The 19,583-nt window shown below is 40.0% G+C and overlaps 1 protein-coding gene across 1 annotated transcript in view; it reads left to right on the top strand.

Annotated features, from left to right (window-relative positions):
* The window catches only part of MEI4 (meiotic double-stranded break formation protein 4), a 254,801-nt gene that overhangs the window by 52,047 nt on the left and 183,171 nt on the right, over nucleotides 1–19,583 (top strand). Inside the window, exon 2 of the mRNA XM_051854544.3 lies at nucleotides 10,012–10,257. Coding sequence (XP_051710504.1) covers nucleotides 10,012–10,257 — 246 coding nt within the window. The remainder of the gene's footprint in view (nucleotides 1–10,011; nucleotides 10,258–19,583) is intronic.

Here is a 19,583-nt window from a genome sequence, read left to right as displayed (position 1 = left end):
AACAAAAGGAAAGTGCATTTGAACTGCTATTTTCTAAAAAGACTGTTAAAATTTTGTATTTTAGGCAATTAACAATTCAAAGATACTAAATACCTTCTTAGGGAACATTAAACACATACTTTAATTATTTACTATAATTAGTTGAGCATAAGTTGAATTTAGAAAAGCTTTCCAAAAGTTATTACTGATCTTTCCTTAAACAGAAAGTTATGTCTAGGAAGCTGAGTGTTTTCCAATAGCAGTTTTCCAATTGCTGCTATTGTCAGTTCACTTCTGACACTAGCTACCTGGAGGAAGCATCGGACTCCACAGGTTTAAGGGCTCATTTCCACTAGATTGTCCTCCCTTCTGATGGCAGATGCAAGTGTGGGGTCCTCAGGTTACCTGTGCTGTGACTTGGCTACAAAGTCAGAGGTTTCCACCATTGCCCTCCTCATGTTTGATCATTTGCTAGAATTACTCATAGAATTTAGGAAAGTGCTCTACTTATTACTGCTTTACTATGCAGGAGACAATTCAGGAAGAGACAAGTGGAAGAGATGCATAAGGCCGTTTGTGAGGAAGTGCACAGAGCTTCCTCCTCATTTCTGGATGTCACCAACCTGAAAGTGCTCTGAGCTCCATTTAGAGATTTATATAGAAATTTTATCTCCATTATTAACTCAATCTCCAATCCCTCTTCCTTGCCCAAGGTAGGGGATTGAGACTTAAAGTTCTACACTTCCAATTATGGTTTGATCTTTCTGGCAGTGGGTCCCAATCCTTAAGCCATCTAGGGACTTTGCCAAGAGTGACCTCCTTTGAACAAAAGAATTTCTTACCATTCAGGAAATTTTAAGGGATTTAGGAGCTTTATGTCAGGAACTGGGGACAAAGATCAAATATATATATATATGTATATATATTTCTTATTTTGGCAGAAGCACAAGTTTCTTTCAGGAAATTTTAGGGGAAACAGTTACTTTTATCTTGTTAATATCAATTTGTGGGTAGGAAAGCTACCTTAAAAAAGATATACCATGTCAACAGAAATGAAAAAAGAGTGGGCGTAGCCATCTTAATATCAGACAACATAAACTTTACCACAAAAACCGTAAAAAAAGAGAGACAAAGAGGGACACCATATAATGATTAAGGGATCAATACAACAAGAAGATATAACAATTATCAATGTATATGCACCTAACTACAGGGCACCAGTTTATCTAAAAGATTTGTTAACGGACTTAAAGGGAGACTTAGACCCCAATACAATAGTACTGGGGGACTTCAATACTCCACTCTCAGAAATAGACAGATCAATAGGACAGAAGATCAACAAGGATACAGTAGATTTAAACGACACTATAGCCCAAATGGATCTAACAGATATATACAGAACTTTCAATCCTACAGCTAAAGACTTCACATTCTTCTCAGCAGTACATGGAACCTTCTCTAGGATTGACCACATACTAGGCCATAAAGCAAGTCTCAGCAAATCCAAAAGAATTAGAATCATACCATGCAGCTTCTCAGACCATAAAGGAATGAAGTTGGAAATTAGCAACTCAGGAATCCCTAGAGCATACGCAAACACATGGAGATTGAACAGCATGCTCCTGAATGAACAATGGGTCATAGAAGAAATTAAAAGAGAAATCAAAATTTTTCTGGAAGTAAATGAGGATAACAGCACAACATACCAAAACTTATGGGACGCAGCAAAAGCAGTGTTAAGAGGAAAGTTTATTAACAGTCAGGGCTATGCTGACTGTTAATGAACAACTTAATACATTATCCCTCTTAGTAATTATTTTGTCTGTTCTACTTAATATGATTGGTTTAATTCTGTAATTAATACGCAGTTATTCTTAAGTGTTGAAATTTAACTGAAATGTGATCCCTGTTAAACATAAGAGTATGAATAAGAGAGGGAAGAGATGTACAATTTGGGACATGCTCAAGCCCCAAATGGTAGAGTTAGAAACATACCAGGGGATTCCAATTTAATCCCATCAAGGTAGCATATACCAATGCCATCTCACCAGTCCAAGTGATCAATTTCAGTTCACAATTGATCGTAATGAAAGGACTGAGAGTCAAAGGAAGTACATAAATAAGTCTAGTACCTGCTAATACTAACTGATAGAATAAATAAAGGGGAGAGTGATCCAACATGGGAAGCGAGATACTCAGCAGACTCATAGAATGGTGGATGTCCTAAACAGAACTCTGGCCTCAGAATCAGCCCTAAAGGCACTCGGATCTGGCTGAAAAGCCCATGAGAGTATTTCAGGCATGGAAAGCCAAGACACTCTGGAAAAAAAAAAAAACCTAAATGAAAGATCTCTGTGAGTGAGATCCCAGTGGAAAGAACAGGTCTTCAAAGAAGGAGGTACCTTTCTCTGAAGGGAGGAGAGAACCTCCACTTTGACTATGACCTTGTCTGAAGAAGATAAGAGTCGGAGAACTCAAGGGGCTTCCATAGCCTTGGAAACTCATGACTGGTGCATAGGGAGATTACTGATGCCATAAACAGGAGTGTCAATTGGTAAAGTCAACAACAGGAGTCACTGTGCACTTACTCCTCATGTAGGATCTCTGTCCTTAATGTGCTGTACATTGAGACTGAATGCTATAATGAGTACTCAAACAGTATTTTTCACTTCGTGTTTCTATGGGGGTGCAAACTGTTGAAATCCTTACTTAATGCATACTAAACTGATCTTCTGTAAAAAAAAAAAAAGAAATTATCAATTCCCAACTTGATTCTTACTGGGATTAAACATGACAATAGGTCTGATCTGATTTCATCAGCATTTAAAAAATTATCTATTATATTTCACTTTATGTTTGTGTGGGAGCAAACTGTTGAAATCTTTACTTAATGTATGCTAAACTGATCTTCTGTATATAAAGAGAATCGAAAATGAATCCTCATGTGAATGGAAGGGGAGAGGGAGTGGGAAAGGGGAGGGATGTGGGTGGGAGAGACGATATGGGGGGGAAGCCATTGTAATCCATAAGCCGTACTTTGGAAATTTATATTCATTAAATAAAAGTTAAAAAAAAGGAAAGTTTATATCAATAGGTGCCTACATCAAGAAATTGGAAAGGCACCAAATAGATGAGCTTTCAATTCACCTCAAGGATCTAGAAAACCTACAGCAAACCAGACCCAAATCTAGTAGGAGAAGAGAAATAATTAAAATCAGAGAAGAAATCAACAGGATTGAATCAAGAAAAACATTACAAAAAAATCAGCCAAACGAGGAGCTGGTTTTTTGAAAAAATAAACAAAATTGACACCCCATTGGCCCAACTAACCAAAAAAAAAAAAAAAGAGAAAAGACCCAAATCAATAGAATCAGAGATGAAAAAGGAAATGTAACAACAGACACCACAGAAATAAAAAGAATCAGCAGAAATTACTACAAGGACTTGTATGCCAGCAAACAGGGAAACCTATCAGAAATGGATAGATTCCTGGACACATGCAACCTACCTAAATTGAACCAGGAAGACATCGAAAACCTAAACAGACCCATAACTGAGACAGAAATTGAAACAGTAATAAAGGCCCTCCCAACAAAGAAAAGCCCAGGACCAGATGGATTCACTGCTGAATTCTACCAGACATTTAAAGAAGAACTAACTCCAATTCTTCTCAAACTATTCAGAACAATCGAAGAAGAGGGAATCCTCCCAAATTCTTTCTATGAAGCCAGCATCACCTTAATTCCTAAGCCGGAAAAAGATGCAGCACTGAACGAGAATTACAGGCCAATATCCCTGATGAACATAGATGCAAAAATCCTCAATAAAATTCTGGCCAATAGAATGCAACAACACATCAGAAAGATCATCCACCCAGACCAAGTGGGATTTATCCCTGGTATGCAGGGATGGTTTAATGTGCGCAAGACAATCAATGTGATACACCGCATTAACAGCCTGCAGAAGAAAAACCATATGATTATCTCAATAGACGCAGAGAAAGCATTTGATAAAATACAACATCCTTTCATGATGGAAACTCTAATCAAACTGGGTATGGAAGGAACATTCCTCAATACAATCAAAGCAATCTATGAAAAACCCACAGCCAACATCCTATTGAATGGGGAAAAGTTGGAAGCATTTCCACTGAGATCTGGGACCAGACAGGGATGTCCACTCTCACCACTGCTATTCAATATAGTTCTGGAGGTTCTAGCCAGAGCTATTAGGCAAGAAAAAGAACTTAAAGGGATACAAATTGGGAAGGAAGAACTCAAACTATCCCTCTTTGCAGATGATATGATTCTTTACTTAGGGGACCCAAAGAACTCTACTAAGAGACTATTGGAACTCATAGAAGATTTTGGCAAAGTAGCAGGATATAAAATCAATGCACAAAAATCAACAGCCTTTGTATACACAGGCAATAGCACAGCTGAGAAAGAACTTCTAAGATCAATCCCATTCATAATAGCTACAAAAACAATCAATTACCTTGGGATAAACTTAACCAAGGACGTTAAAGATCTCTACGATGAAAATTACAAAACCTTAAAGAAAGAAATAGAAGAGGATACCAAAAAATGGAAAAATCTTCCATGCTCATGAATTGGTAGAATCAATATCATCAAAATGTCCATTCTCCCAAAAGCAATTTACAGATTCAATGTGATACCAATCAAGATACCGAGGACCTTCTTCTCAGATCTGGAAAAAATGGTGCTGAAATTCATATGGAGGCACAAGAGACCTCGAATAGCTAAAGCAATCTTGTACAACAAAAACAAAGCCGGAGGCATCACAATACCAGATTTCAGGACATACTACAGGGCAGTTGTAATCAAAATTTAAAAAGGCATAATTTTATAAATGTGTAGATGCACACACATACACACAAAGAAGCAATTTAAAAATCATGGTCTGTTTGGTTACAGGTTGTATATCTGTGTGTGTTTTGAGTATAATTTATACCCAGTAGGACTGTGCCATATATCTCTATTAACAATTGTTATTAACAATCATTTCTGAGATACTTACAATCCAAGATGATTTTATACTTTGATCTTTTCTCTGATGGCTGATTTGCAGCATGATTTTTAAGACTATTATCAATAACATATAATGACTTCTAAACCAGAACTTTTACTCAATTTGCTTAAATCAGTTCATTAACTATTTCTTCAGATGATAGGGAATTTGCCATGTTTTTGTTATCCAGAGAACTTTGTCCTCTTGAGCTCATAAACTGTTTTTCTAGGTTTCCCTTTTAGCCCAGATTCCCACTGTTCATAGTTGAATATGAGATTCTTTTCTAACTGGAACATCTTTCAATAATTTACTTTCTTTTTCTTTTTTTCTTTAGATCTGTTATACATGCTACTGGGCCTACTTTTTCAGGGAGGGTCATCCTTGTATTTGAGCTCTACACACAGGCTGCTCTCTGAGAGTAACCAGTGTCAGAGTCTACTGCTCCCATTGCTAACACGACAGATGGTGGATGAACCAGCAAGTTCATGGTTGCTATGAAAGCCAAAATAAATGGAGCTGTAATTCTAATTAGTTTTTCCATCTTAATAATAGTGTTTGCAACAGCTGTAAAAGGTTAAAAATGTAGCAGTCATACTTTGATTTTTAGAAATCCATTTTTGTCGCTCCCCCTCTTCGTGGAGGAACGACACAGGACCCTGCGCTGTTCTTTCGTCTGCTCGGCCCTCCCCGGGTTTGCTGCTGGTTCTTCCCGGGTTGGCTACTGTCCCTTCCACCTCCGTGGAAGGGCGGTTCCCCCTGGCCACATTCCCCACTTCCGCAGGGGAGCGGCACTCCGCCGGCCGGCTCTCTCGGGGGCTGCACAGGTGTTCCCCTTAGATGTTCCCCTTAGATGTTCCTGGTGCATGCCGTCTCTCTCCTCCTTTATAGTCCTCCTCCGCCAATCCGTGCTCGGCTGCCCACACGCCGAGTACGCTGCTCTCCTCCAATCAGGAGCAGGTCCTACAGTTTATTGGCTGAACTGGAGGCAGCTGTGCAGAAACTGTTTTCTTCTCTCCCAGCGCCATATTGTGGGAGAGCAGGTGCATAGAATAAGTCTTAATTCCAGTAACAGTCTAGTCCGAGCTGCTCCCCACAGATCCCCCTTTCTTTTTATTTTTTGGCGTTGATACGCGCCTGTCTCCGGTGTCCCGTGGCACACACTCTGCTCTACTTGCTAGAGTTGCCACAGGTTCTTACAAGTCCTATCAATCAGGCAAACCGAATCCGGGTCCTCTCTTCGCCATGTTGTGAGGAGGTTTTTAGGCGCTGATGCGTGCCTGTGTTCGGTGACCTGCGGCTCATACTCTGGTCGAGCCGCCTGCTGGTGCTTACCACCTTAATCAGGCAGACCGAATCCAAGCTTTCTCATTGCCATATTGTGGGGTGACTTATTGGTGTTGATAACGTGCCTGTCTTCGGTGACCTGCGGCGCATAAGCTGCTAGCCGCCCGCAGGTGCTCATCGCCTCACTAATCGGGCAGACCGAATCCAAGCCTTCTAATTGTGGTATTGTGGGGAGGCCTTACTGATGTTAATTCGTGCCTGTCTTCGGTGACCTGCGGCGCATAAGCTGCTAGCCGCCCGCAGGTGCTCACCGCCTCCCTAATCAGGCAGACCGAATCCAAGCTTTCTCATTGCCATGTTGAGGGGAGGCCTTTCTATTTCTCTATTTCTCTATCTCCGGGCATTCCTATTTCTCCCATTTTACTTCTATCTTCCAGCATTCCTATTTCTCTCATTTTACTTCTAAACTTCTGTTTCTCTTATCCCTGCAGCTTCCTGGCGCCCGCCCCGAGGCTGCTTTTCGGCGGCTTCCCGGCTGAGCCGCTTCAGCCCGCTTCTCTCATCTGCGCGGCTTCTCGGCTCTGCGCGGCTCGGCTTTGCGCGCACACTCCGCGGTCTCCGCGCTAGCCCCGCGTTCCCTATCTACTTGTGCCCCGCACGCTCTCTCTGCGCGCGGCAGCCTCCGCGAATCACACAGCGTCAGCTCACGTCTCCGCCACTAGCATTCAATCCAAGTTCCCCGGGCTAGCCTGGCGAATTCAACCCAGCTCACGTCTCCGCCCCACGATTTGGCTACCCGTCCTTTGCTCCCCGGGCTAATCAGACGGATCCCAACCAGGCTTACGTTTCCGCTTCTGGTTTTAACTTTTTGCCCCCTATTCCCGGGCTAACTTGAGAATCCCAAAGTGGCTTTCGTCTCCGCCTTGGCCTGCCCCCCGCGGCTTCAATTTCCCTAACATTTTTCTCTACCCGGTATGTTTCCCTAAGTTTTCTTCCAACAATACTCCTCCCTCATTTCTCCTGGCCTCTCCCCACAGTCCACCTCCGAGTCTGTTTGTTCTAGCTTTCACTTTCGCTTTCAACCTTGGAGATTTCTCCCAGCTTCCCCTTGTAGTCCGTATCTGAATCTATGCCTAGGCTTTCAACAGCTTCCTCCGGCACCTCTTTCGTCCGGCTTTTCCCTAGGCTGTTTGCTAGTCTCTCTCTCCGATATTTTCCACTTCTTCCCATTTCTTCCCTCCTAAGTTTCCTATCCGTCCTAGGTTTCCTATCCGAGTCACGGCACCATTATGTCGCTCCCCCTCTTCGTGGAGGAACAACACAGGACCCTGCGCTGTTCTTTCGTCTTCTCGGCCCTCCCCGGGTTTGCTGCTGGTTCTTCCCGGGTTGGCTACTGTCCCTTCCACCTCCGTGGAAGGGCGGTTCCCCCTGGCCACATTCCCCACTTCCGCAGGGGAGCGGCACACCGCCGGCCGGCTCTCTCGGGGGCTGCACAGGTGTTCCCCTTAGATGTTCCTCTTAGATGTTCCTGGTGCATGCCGTCTCTCTCCTCCTTTATAGTCCTCCTCCGCCAATCCGTGCTCGGCTGCCCACATGCCGAGTACGCTGCTCTCCTCCAGTCAGGAGCAGGTCCTACAGTTTTTTGGCTGAACTGGAGGCAGCTGTGCAGAAACTGTTTTCTTCTCTCCCAGCGCCATATTGTGGGAGAGCAGGTGCATAGAATAAGTCTTAATTCCAGTAACAGTCTAGTCCAAGCTGCTCCCCACACATTTTCTTTATACATTTTTAAAATGATGATTTGATATACATTCACTGCAGGGAATCATAAAATATAGAGAACTGAAAATAAACAGCTAAAATCACCAATAAGTATACCTTTGTAGACTAATCCTGTTTATGCTTTTATCTTTCTTATTTTTATATAGCCAGTGCCCTACTGTTGTATACATGAGCATACTTGAAAAGATTCATCAAAAACCAGAGGAAGGGTGTTGTAATGCAATAGATTAGGCTACTGCTTGTTGGATTGTGATCCAGCTTCCTGCTGTTACCTACCCTGGGAGGAAGTAGGTGATTTCCCAAGCACCTGGGTCCCTGCAACCCCTGTGGGCGACCCAGGTGGAGTTCCTGGTTCCTGATTTTGGCCTGACTCATCCCTGGCTGTGGGGGCATTTGGGGATTAAATGGGTAGAAGATTCTCTCTCTCTCTCTCTCTCCCTCTCTCTCTCTCTCTCTCTCTCTCTCATGCTTTTCAAACAATTTCATATCCTTATGTGTTTATTCACCATACCACTAACATTTTATCATGCTTACAAAGTCTGTGAGAATATAATTTTTGATGGATGACTAAGTAGTTTTCATTTCTGTAGTCATACTGTTATTTGCTGAATTTTCATTATTGTAAATAACACTGTGATGAACATACTATACACAGATTTTTGTGTTCATCATTGGTTATAATATAACCTGTTAGGTTATATATTTTCAGTGTTCAAGTAGAGGATATCAGATAGGTGCACATTGTTGTGGATGGGAGTCGATCTGAAAATATTTTACATAGTGATGTGTTATTCTTTGACGGGTACACAAACAGAGCCTTGGAACTATAATAGAGTCAGGGCATTGCAACTGGGGAAAATTCATGAGCTGAGATATGAATGTGAACAAACTTGAGCTGTGTGTATCTGAGTGTTACTTGATCATATGGAGGGACAGTTTTGAGAAACTGAAGAAAATGAAATTTGAAATATGTGATGTTAGTGGGTATGGCAACCAAATATCCTGAATTTTCTGGGACTTTGTGCTTTAAGCTATCCATTAATTATTTTATTTAATGCAATTTATGTGTAAAGCCCCATAATAATCCAGCAAAGTACAGTGGAAGCTGCAAGGGCCTATACATCTGTAGGGATGATGATATTAAATCAGTGAATGCAGTGGTCTGTCATGTTGTCCATATAATTACATTCATATTGTGAGACTGCAGTTGGAAAAGTATTCTCACAGTGGCAATTGGAAGTCATTGTAAGTACAGAATCTTAACAGAGTCACAACTTAGTTGATACAAATATTTTAAATATTATCACTCTGTAGATTGGAAGGGGACACAGAAGTAGGAATGGGAAGTAAAACTTTTAAGACTTAGTAGAATGAGTTGGACAAGAGGAAGGTCTTGGATTTAAATGGGTAATTTGATTTTCTGGTTCTGACTACCTCATGGATTCTTTAAAAACCTAAAAAACAGATGTGATATATCAGAATTTGGCAAGAATAGGACCCTGAATGTGTATGAGGGTATTTCAAAAGGTAGTGGGGAATAGAAGGAAAAGATATATTTATTTAGATGAAAAAATTTTTGAAATCTATTTATATGAATACCTATGTAAGAAGTTCCCTCAGAGATTCTGATGTGTGTGTCTGATTAGAAACTACTAAATGAATTAATGTATGTTTTTCCCCACCTAGAGAAGTTGCCAAGTTGTCTAGGCCTACTATTTTGAATCTTAAAATGTTTAATATGCACGTATAAACATTTTTCTTCTGTTTAGTTTTTCATACTGTTTTCAGTTCCTGAGAATTCTTTTTTTGTTACTTGGTTCCAAATTGTATTATAAACTTACTGATTAGTGTTACTCTGCAAAACCAATTTTGAGCAAATAAAATATACTGTGAAGGTTTAAAGAGATTTCTAAAACTTCTTTTCTTATTAAATGATAGATACAAAAACCACGATGGATGTGCAGACATGGTATTTGAGAACCTCAAAATTGGCTCTGGCCTTGGCAATTATCCGTTCAAAACCAGCAGACAAAACCAGCAGAGAATACACGGAGCATCTTGCAATGTTGGTATCTGAGAAAGAGTCGAAATGGAAATCAAAAATTGAAGTTTTGGAAGCTGAAGTTCTGGAATTACGTCAAAAACTTCTTCTAAGCAAGATTTGTTCAGGATCATTTAATAGTGGTGAGTATGTGAAATTGATATAGATCAACCTTTTTGTTGTTTTTAGTTACACAGTTGTCTAGAAATTTATTGTCAGAATATGAAATTGTAGCCGGCGCCGTGGCTCAATAGGCTAATCCTCCACCTTGCGGCGCCGGCACACCGGGTTCTAGTCCCGGTTGGGGCGCCGGATTCTGTCCCGGTTGCCCCTCTTCCAGGCCAGCTCTCTGCTGTGGCCAGGGAGTGCAGTGCAGGATGGCCCAGGTGCTTGGGCCCTGCACCCCATGGGAGACCAGGAAAAGCACCTGGCTCCTGGCTCCTGCCAGGATCAGCGCGGTGCGCCGGCTGCAGCGGCGGCCATTGGAGGGTGAACCAACGGCAAAAGGAAGACCTTTCTCTCTCTGTCTCTCTCTCTCACTGTCCACTCTGCCTGTCAAAAAAAAAAAAAAAAAAAAAAAAAAAAAAAAAAAAAAGAATATGAAATTGTTTGTTTGAAATTAGACTTATTCTATAAAATTCTTTCATTCAATGATTAGTGTTACTTTCCTTTTTAAAAATTATTAATATCAAGAGAACAGATTCTATTTTTGTTATAGGTATAGTTCTAAGATGACAACTGTACTTTCCTTCCTCCTTTCTTCCATTCTCAATTCTCCTCCTTTCTCCCTTTCTTTTTCTTCAATTTTTGCAAAGACATAATTTCAGTCCCCTCTATTACCCCAGGTTGAACTTACCACTGCCCACAATATTTAACAAATAAAAAATAGGAAGACATGAATAGGGCTATATTAGACTTTGAGCTGAGGTGAGAGAATGAAAGTAGACTAGATATGAATATGTTAGTGTTTTAAGCTTATTGGAGTAATTCATGTAAAAATGGCATTGTCCAATTTTATCATTTTACTATAATTTTTATTTTGCTCTTATATCTAGCTATCATGTACAAGCTATGGGCAAGGCATTTAGTGGGAGGTAAGAATCTAAAAAGACTTAAGATGAGGTGCTGTTGTTGCCATTAGTTACTGTTGTGACAGACACTATATTAGAGAGATTCCTTAGCTTTGGACTTCAAGGGTCTGTCTACTTATTATGGAAATGTTACAGAGCCTTCGTCAAGAGGAAGGAGTATGAACGACGGCACAGGAGTGGAGACTATATATCCCATTTGGAACACTGTCAGCATTACATTTTAGAGTGGGTGAGCAGAAAGGAAGATAGGTAATTTAGGATCAGCTACAAAAGGGCCTTGATTGCCTATCTAAAAACATTTTCTGTATCTATAAGTTGACTTCGTTTATAATTTATGATCTCCACCAAGATGCTTGAGAGGTTTATGTGTAGTGACACTAGTACAATAGGGGCAGTCCAGGACTCACTTAAACACACTGAAACATGTGGTCACCTTGTTCTTCACTTTTTTCTTCAAAAAAAGTCACTGGACTTTTTTTGAGGGAGAAGATTGATACACATTTTGATTTGGAAACATGATTCTGGAAAGTTTTGCAAAACTCAGATTACGTTACTCCTTTTGCATAAAACTCTTTCCCCGACTTCTAATTATACTTTATATTAGATTCAGACTTCTTTTTTAATTTAATTTTAATTAATTTCGAACAGATTCAATATGATTTGTAGACACATACAACTTCTTAAAGTAGCCCGCAGTGCTGTGACTGATGTCACCTCTACTCTGCATTTCTTTCTCCAGCAAGACTGTAACCACCATGGCCTTCCCTCCAGCCCATGAAGGCTCTTTCTTGCCACGGATCTCTATTGTGCTCTTCTCTCTGATTTTTGTTGCTGTTATTGTTGCTGGCCTCTTTCCTTCAATAAGTCTTATTCTAAATGAGATGTCCTCAGTGAGTTCTTCCCTGACCAACCTACACACATTTCATCTCCCACTAGTTATTCATCACAGAAACACTTATAATCGATTGTTTTTTGTTTTTATTTATTGCTTTTGTTGCTGCATTATCTCTTGAACTAGACATTAAGTTGACAGAGGAGAGATTTTTGATAATAAGCAGTGTTTTACTCAAATTTGAGCTTTAAGCTTGACATATAAAAGTTGTCCAAAATAACTTGTCAAATGGAAGTGTTAAGAGGGGGTATTTGGTTCAGCCCTAAAGGCATTCGGATCTGGCTGAAAAGCCCATGAGAGTATTTCAGGCATGGAAAGCCAAGACACTCTGGCAAAAGATCTCTGTGAGTGAGATCCCAGTGGAAAGAACAGGTCTTCAAAGAAGGAGGTACCTTTCTCTGAAGGGAGGAGAGAACCTCCACTTTGACTATGACCTTGTCTAAACAAGATAAGAGTCGGAGAACTCAGAGGGCTTCCATAGCCTTGGAAACTCATGACTGGAGCATAGGGAGATTACTGATGCCATAGACAGGAGTGTCAATTGGTAAAGTCAACAACAGGAGTCACTGTGCACTTACTCCTCATGTAGGATCTCTGTCCTTAATGTGCTGTACATTGAGATTTAATGCTATAACGAGTACTCAAACAATATATTTCACTTCGTGTTTCTATGGGGGTGCAAACTGTTGAAATCCTTACTTAATGCATACTAAACTGATCCTCTGTAAAAAAAAAAAAAAGAAATTATCAATTCCCAACTTGACTCTCACTGGGATTAAACATGACAATAGGTCTGCTCTGATTTCATCATCATTTAAAAAAAATCATCTATTATTTTTCACTTTATGTTTCTGTGTGGGAGCAAACTGTTGAAATCCATACTTAATGTATACTAAGCTGATCTTCTGCATATTAAGATAATCGAAAATGAATCTTGATGTGAATGGAAGGGGAGAGGGAGTGGGAAAGGGGAGGGTTGTGGGTGGGAGGGACGGTATGGGGGGGAAGCCATTGTAATCCATAAGTCGTACTTTGGAAATTTATATTCATTAAATAAAAGTTTAAAAAAAAAGAGGGGGTATTTGGGCTGTAGCAATGGTTAGATAGTTTTAAAAGTTAATTTCAAGGGCCAGCACTGTGGCGTAGTGGGTAAAGCCGCCTCCTGCAGTGCCGGCATCCCATATGGGTGCTGGTTTGAGTCCCAGCTGTTCCACTTCCAATCCAGCTCTATTTTATGGCCTGGGGAAGCAGTAGAAGATGGCCCAAGTGCTTGGGCCCCTGTACACATGGGAGACCTGGAAGAGGCTCCTGGCTCCTGGCTTCAGATCGGTGCAGTTCTGGCGCTTATGGACAATTGCAGAGTGAACCAGCGGAAGGAAGACCTCTCTCTCTCTCTCTGCCTCACCTCCTCTATGTAACTCTGACTTTCAAATAAATAAATAAATTTTTTTAAAAAGTTAATTTCAATGCCTATGTGAAGAATTATTTGTTGAGCTGTCTATGATAGAACTGAAATGAGAGACAATTTTGAATGATTTTAGATAGACACTTTAGACACTTGTGAATGATTTCAGGGAGTGATTATGAGAAACAACTATTTGGGATGATTGAGATTCCCAGACTAGTTTACTAAATGAATCACTATACTTTGAATCCAATGAACACAGAAATTAGCTTTTATGGTAAAAGATTGAGTCCAGATTTCCTGATTGTAGCTAATCTCTAGAATATATAGGGATTAACTAGAATTAATGTGAAAATATGATCCTAAAACTCAAAAGCAATGAGCAGGATGGAACTATAGTCTCATGGATTTTGGATTTGTTGGCACCTAAGTAATAGCTGAAGTTATAACTGTAGATTAAACTGACAGGCAGAATTGAGCTGTCAAGGTGCAGATTAGAGGCTTGTACATTCCAAAATTCCAAAGGTGGGCAGAGACAGTGGAGACATTATCACATTAATGTGTCTAAATATAGTACACACATGCATGCGGTATTTAATAGGGGACTCGCTCACTTTAGTTTTGAGAATTACCAGGAAAAAACTCAATAACTGAATACCCAGATACAGAAATCTCATTTTTGCCTGAGCAAAAGTAGTGTTACATAATTTGCACCCGTTTTCAGCCTTTAGGGTTCTTGGTAATGGTCTCTTTAGTTTACTCAGTAAATGAACAGAAAAATATGATCAGCCTCCTTCATTTTTTTCCTTCTGTAGTTACATAATTAATGTAATGGTGCAAATGTGAAAATTTACGGTGGTCTAAAACTATGACCTTCATAAACACCATGTTGTCAAAACTGTTGTTTGCCATCAGGGGACTATTTATGATACTGATTTAGTATGCATATTATTTGTTAGCAATTTGTTAGAGTGCTTAATAGTAAGAGCATGGGTGATAACCTGTTTTTATACTGAATATTTCACTTACAGTTCCTGTGAGAGAAATTTTCAAAAATCCTATAATTAAAATAAATTTTACTCATGGCCAGAGTTGCAGGTAAAGCATTTTGGCACAGATGTTTGGAAGTAATCTGCTTCTCCATCTGTTAGCTTCAACTTCAAAAGTGAGGAATAAATCGATAGACTCAGATACACGGAATAACTGTTAAAGGGGAGAGAAAAATGTAAGAAGGGGATATTAAATTGATGGGAAAATCGAAGAAGGACAAAGCGGTAATTTAAAGAGATGTAATTTGAAAAATTCACAAATCTTGCTGTAAGGACTTCCATACTTGAACAATCAAAACTATATTATAGATACATTTATATTATTGAATATTTCCTACTGGAATTTTCAGAGTTGCTTTACATGTATAGCTATTCTTGAGTGTTCAGAAACAGCAGGCCCTCAATAAATGTTAAATTGAATGCATCTTGACAGATTGAGAGGCTGGGGAACTTAATTTACAGCATCAGCTATCCATTGAAGCAACCAAGAAACCCAGAATTAAGTGAAGCATAACATGGCAAAGTAAATAAATAAGGAAGTATGATATGGTTTATGTAGCATTTTAGGAACTCAGCTACTTCTTTTTCCTGATATATTTTTGTATAGCTTCTTAAAGAAGAATAAGCCTCTATTGTATTTATCACAAGATTGGTAGGTATGAAAAAAAGAAAAATAAAATTCTATTTTAGTTTTACACTATATTCTTATTAGGCTTAATTGCTCATTAGTGGAGGAAGGGAGGAAAAGAGGAAGAGAGAGAGTGGGAAATAGGGAGGTAGGAAGCCCAGGTATCAAGTGATGCATTTCTGAAAATCATTTTGGAGATGTGTGACAGCATAGTTAATGATCTACTCAATAGGCAACCCCTTTCCTTATTATACAAGCACTCCAATCCCCCACCCCACCCCACCCCCGGGAGGGGGAAGCAGAAATTTCTCATTCTTTGGGGGTTAATAAAACAAACAAACAAACCAACAAAAACCTCTCTTTTGCTAGAATTGATGAAGGTTTAGTACAGTCCTAATTCTGGCCAACAACTGGTAAAAAACAATTTTGGTCGATTTTGATCAAGATGGCCTGTTTGGATAAAGAGACTAAGGCTGGTGGAAGAGAGTAATTTTAAAAATATTTTACCTCCGTCATTTGTTTTGTGTAGCAAGGCACTTCTACATGAAGATTGATGCTTAGGACAGTGGTAACCATTTTGCAACAATGAAGCAATATTGAAAAAATTAATTCTGTCATGCAAAAATGGTACTTTAGGAAGAAGAGCTTTGGTCCTTGATGGCATTGCCAAGTACCCAGAGCTATTCCAATACTACTTTATTAGGACTTTAAAAAAGTTAAACAATGGTTTAAGTCATTGTTAATATATATTGTTTCTTTCAAAAATTGATTTTAGGGGGCCAGTGCCATGGCAGATTAGGTTAATCCTCCGCCTGAGGCGCCAGCATCATATATGGGCATTGGGTTCTAGTCCCAGTTGCTCCTCTTCCAGTCCAGCTCTCTGCTGTGGCCTGGGAAGGCAGTGGAGGATGTCCCAAGTGCTTGGGCCCTGGCACCCACATGAGAGACCAGGAGGAGGCACCTGGCTCCTGGCTTTGGATCGTTGCAGCTCCAGCTGTTGTGGCCATTTGGGGAATGAACTGGCAAATGGAAGACTTTTCTCTCTGTCTCTCTTTCACTGTAACTCTACCTGTCAAATAAATAAATAAAAATATTAAAAAAAAAAAAGAAAATTGACTTTCATGTTTGTTTGAAAGGCAAAGATAGGCAGAAAGATCTTGAACTTCCTGGTCTAATCCCTAACTGCCCACAACAGCTAAGACTGTGCCAGGCCGAATCCATGTGTCTGGAACTCAATCCATATCTCTCACGTGGGAGAACATAGGTCTGGTCTCTGAAAAGAGTCATTGTCATAAAATAACAATAACAAGTTAATCTTTTTTGCCCCAAATTAGAAAGTATATATATATATATATATATATATATATATATTATTTATATATTTCTTTAAAAAACAAACATACTTAAAGTGCGGTTGGTAAGTTTTGACATATGTATGCAACTGTGAAGCTATCAGTGTAATCAAGTTAATGAACATACCTGTAAACACCAGACATTTCTTCATGCCCCTTTGTAATCTTTCTCTCTTGTGTTTTAAAGCTTTTTCCTGTACATTTTATTTTTATATATTATTTAAGGTACACAAATTTCATATATTTCATGTATACAGATTTATGAAAATAATACTTCCCACACTACCTTCCCTCCTGCCCACATTCCTGCACCTCTTCCTCTTTCCTCTCTTAATCATTCTTTTAATTTTTACGATGATCTATATTCAGTTTATTTTATATTCATAAATTAACCCTACACTAAATAAAGAATTCGACAAATATTAAGAAGAAAAAACCAAAAAACAAAAAACACTGTTCAGGGCTGTAACAATCATCAAACGTCAGAATCTCAATTTCACTCCTATACATAACATTTTTGGTACTCCATTAGTTGCCACAGATCAGAGAAAATATATGGTATTTGTCTTTTGGTGACTGGCTTATTTCACTAAATATAATGTTTCCAGTTGCATCCATTTTGTTGCAAATGACAGAATTTCAATTGTTTTTATCACTGAGTAGTATTCCAGATTGTATATTTATCATAATTTCTTTATCCAGTCATAGGTTGAGGGACATATGGGTTGATTCCATTTCTTAGCTATTGTGAATTTAGCTACAAAAAACATGCGGGTACAGATAACACTTTCATATGTTGATTTCATTTCTTTTGGTTAAATTCCCAGGAGTGGGATTGCTAGTTTATATGATAAATCTGTTTTAGCTTTCTGAGGTATTTCATATTGTTCTTCACAGTGGCTGTACTAGATTACATTCCCACCAATGGTGAATTAGGGTACCTTGGTCTCTGCATCCTCACCAGCATTTATTGATTTTTTATTTCTATATAAAAACTGTTCTAACTGGGGTGAGGTGAAACCTCATTGTGGTTTTGATTTTCATTTCTCTGATGGCTAGTGATCCTGAGCTTCTTTTCATGGGTTTGTTGGCCATTTGGATTTCCTCTTTGGTTTGGTTTTGTTTTAAAGATTTTATTTATTTGACAGGTAGAGTTACAGACAGTGAGAGAGAGAGACAGAGAGAAAGGTTTTCCTTCTGTTGGTTCATTCCCTAAATGGGCGCAATGGCTGGAGCTGCGCAAATCTGAAGCCAGGAGCCAGAAGAATCTCCTGAGTCTTCCAAGCACTTGGGTCAGGTGCCAATCCAAAGCCAGGAGCCAGGTGCCTCCTCTTGGTCTCTCATGTGGGTGCTGGTGCCCAAGCACTTGGGCCATCCTCCACTGCCTTCCCGGGCCACAGCAGAGAGCTGGACTGGAAGAGGAGCAACCAGAACTAGAACCGGCACTCATATGGGATGTCGGCGCTACAGGCGGAGGATTAACCTAGTGTGCCATGGCGCTGGCTGGATTTCCTCTTAAAAAATGCCTGTTCAAGTCTTTTGCCCATTTCTTAACTGGATTGTTTGTTTTATTGTTGATTCTCTTGAGCTCTTCATAGATTCTGGATATTAATCCTTTGTCAGCCACATAGTTTGCAAATATTTTCTCCTGTTCTGTCCGGGTTGCCTCTTTACTTTGCTGAGTGTTTCTTTTGCAGTGCAAAAGCTTCTCAGTTTAATGTAATCCCATTTGTCTATTTTGGCTTCTGAGTCTTTTCCAAGAAGTCTTGGCCTTTGCCAATATCTTTCAGAGTTTCCTCAATATTCTCTAATAATTTGATGGTATCGGCTTGTAGATTTAAGTGTTTGATCAATTTTGAATGGATTTTTGTGTAAGGTATAAGGTAGGGGTCTTGCTTCATAGCTCTACATGTGGAGATCCAGTTTTACCAGCACCGTTTGTTGAAGAGACTGTCCCTTCTCCAGAGATTGATTTTAGCTTCTCTGCCAAAGATAACTTGGTTGTTGATGTGTTGATTGATTTCTGGAGTTTCTGTTCTTTTCCATTGATATACCCATCTGTTGTTTTGCCAGTGCCCGGCTGTTTTGATTTACAGATTCAGTGTGATTCCAATCAAAATGCCAAGGACATTCCCCTCAGCCCTAGAAAAAGTGATGCTGAAATTCATATGGAAACAGAGGAGACCCTGAACTACTGAAGCAATCTCATACAACAAAAACAAAGCCAGAGGCATCACAATACCAGATTTCAAGACAAACTACAGAGATGTTGTAGCCACTAATGATTTCAGAATGGTGCCTTCTCCCTGCCCATTCCAGGGTGTGTGCACCCCAGCTGCCACAGCCGCTACTGTTGTTGGATGGTACCTTGACCCCGCCAGTTGAGGGATGTGTGCACAAGATCCGACTCAGCTGCTACTGATGTAAAAATGGTGCCCTTTCCCAGCCTGTTATGGGGTATGCAGATTGAGAAATATTTCCTTTTTGCCCTGGGCTAGGCTGGTACCCTGTCCCCCTTAGGGCTTCAGGCTGGACACAAAGACACTATTCTCTCCCTCTGGCTATATTGCCAGTGGCACAAGCTGCTGAAGTGTGGTCTTACCTTGCTCTGCAAAGCTGGTGTTTCCTCCAGCTCCCAGCTACAAGGGTCATGTGTTTTGTCTGTTCTTATTGCTGTGTATGCACATTCCACACTGATCCACGGCTTCCCTCTTCCTTTCATAGAATTGCCATCGTAGATTTCTCTCCATCTCTCCCCTGGGAGTACACTTCTTCCACATTTTTGCTGCTATTTTCCCGTAGCCTAAAGCAGTATGTCCTTTCCCTATTCTGCCATCTTGACTCTTGTCAGCACAGAATGTTAATGAACCAGAGTAAAAATTAAAATTTGGATGGTGGGGGAGTCTCTTGATTACCATTTTTCCTGGTCCCAGTCCATTCAGCCTCAACCCCACCTCTTTTTTTCTCACCCTGTTTTGGAAATGTACTGAGGAAATATTGTAACTAATTGCTTTACAGTCACAACTGTGTATCTCAGCATTTAAAAGTTATG

Source organism: Oryctolagus cuniculus, chromosome 5, assembly GCF_051225735.1.
Source record: "Oryctolagus cuniculus isolate XC-2025 breed Fujian yellow rabbit chromosome 5, ASM5122573v1, whole genome shotgun sequence".
In the NCBI taxonomy this organism is placed as follows: domain Eukaryota; kingdom Metazoa; phylum Chordata; class Mammalia; order Lagomorpha; family Leporidae; genus Oryctolagus; species Oryctolagus cuniculus.
The sequence above is the reverse complement of the archived record's forward strand: the minus strand, read 5'-3'. Positions and strand labels throughout refer to the sequence as shown.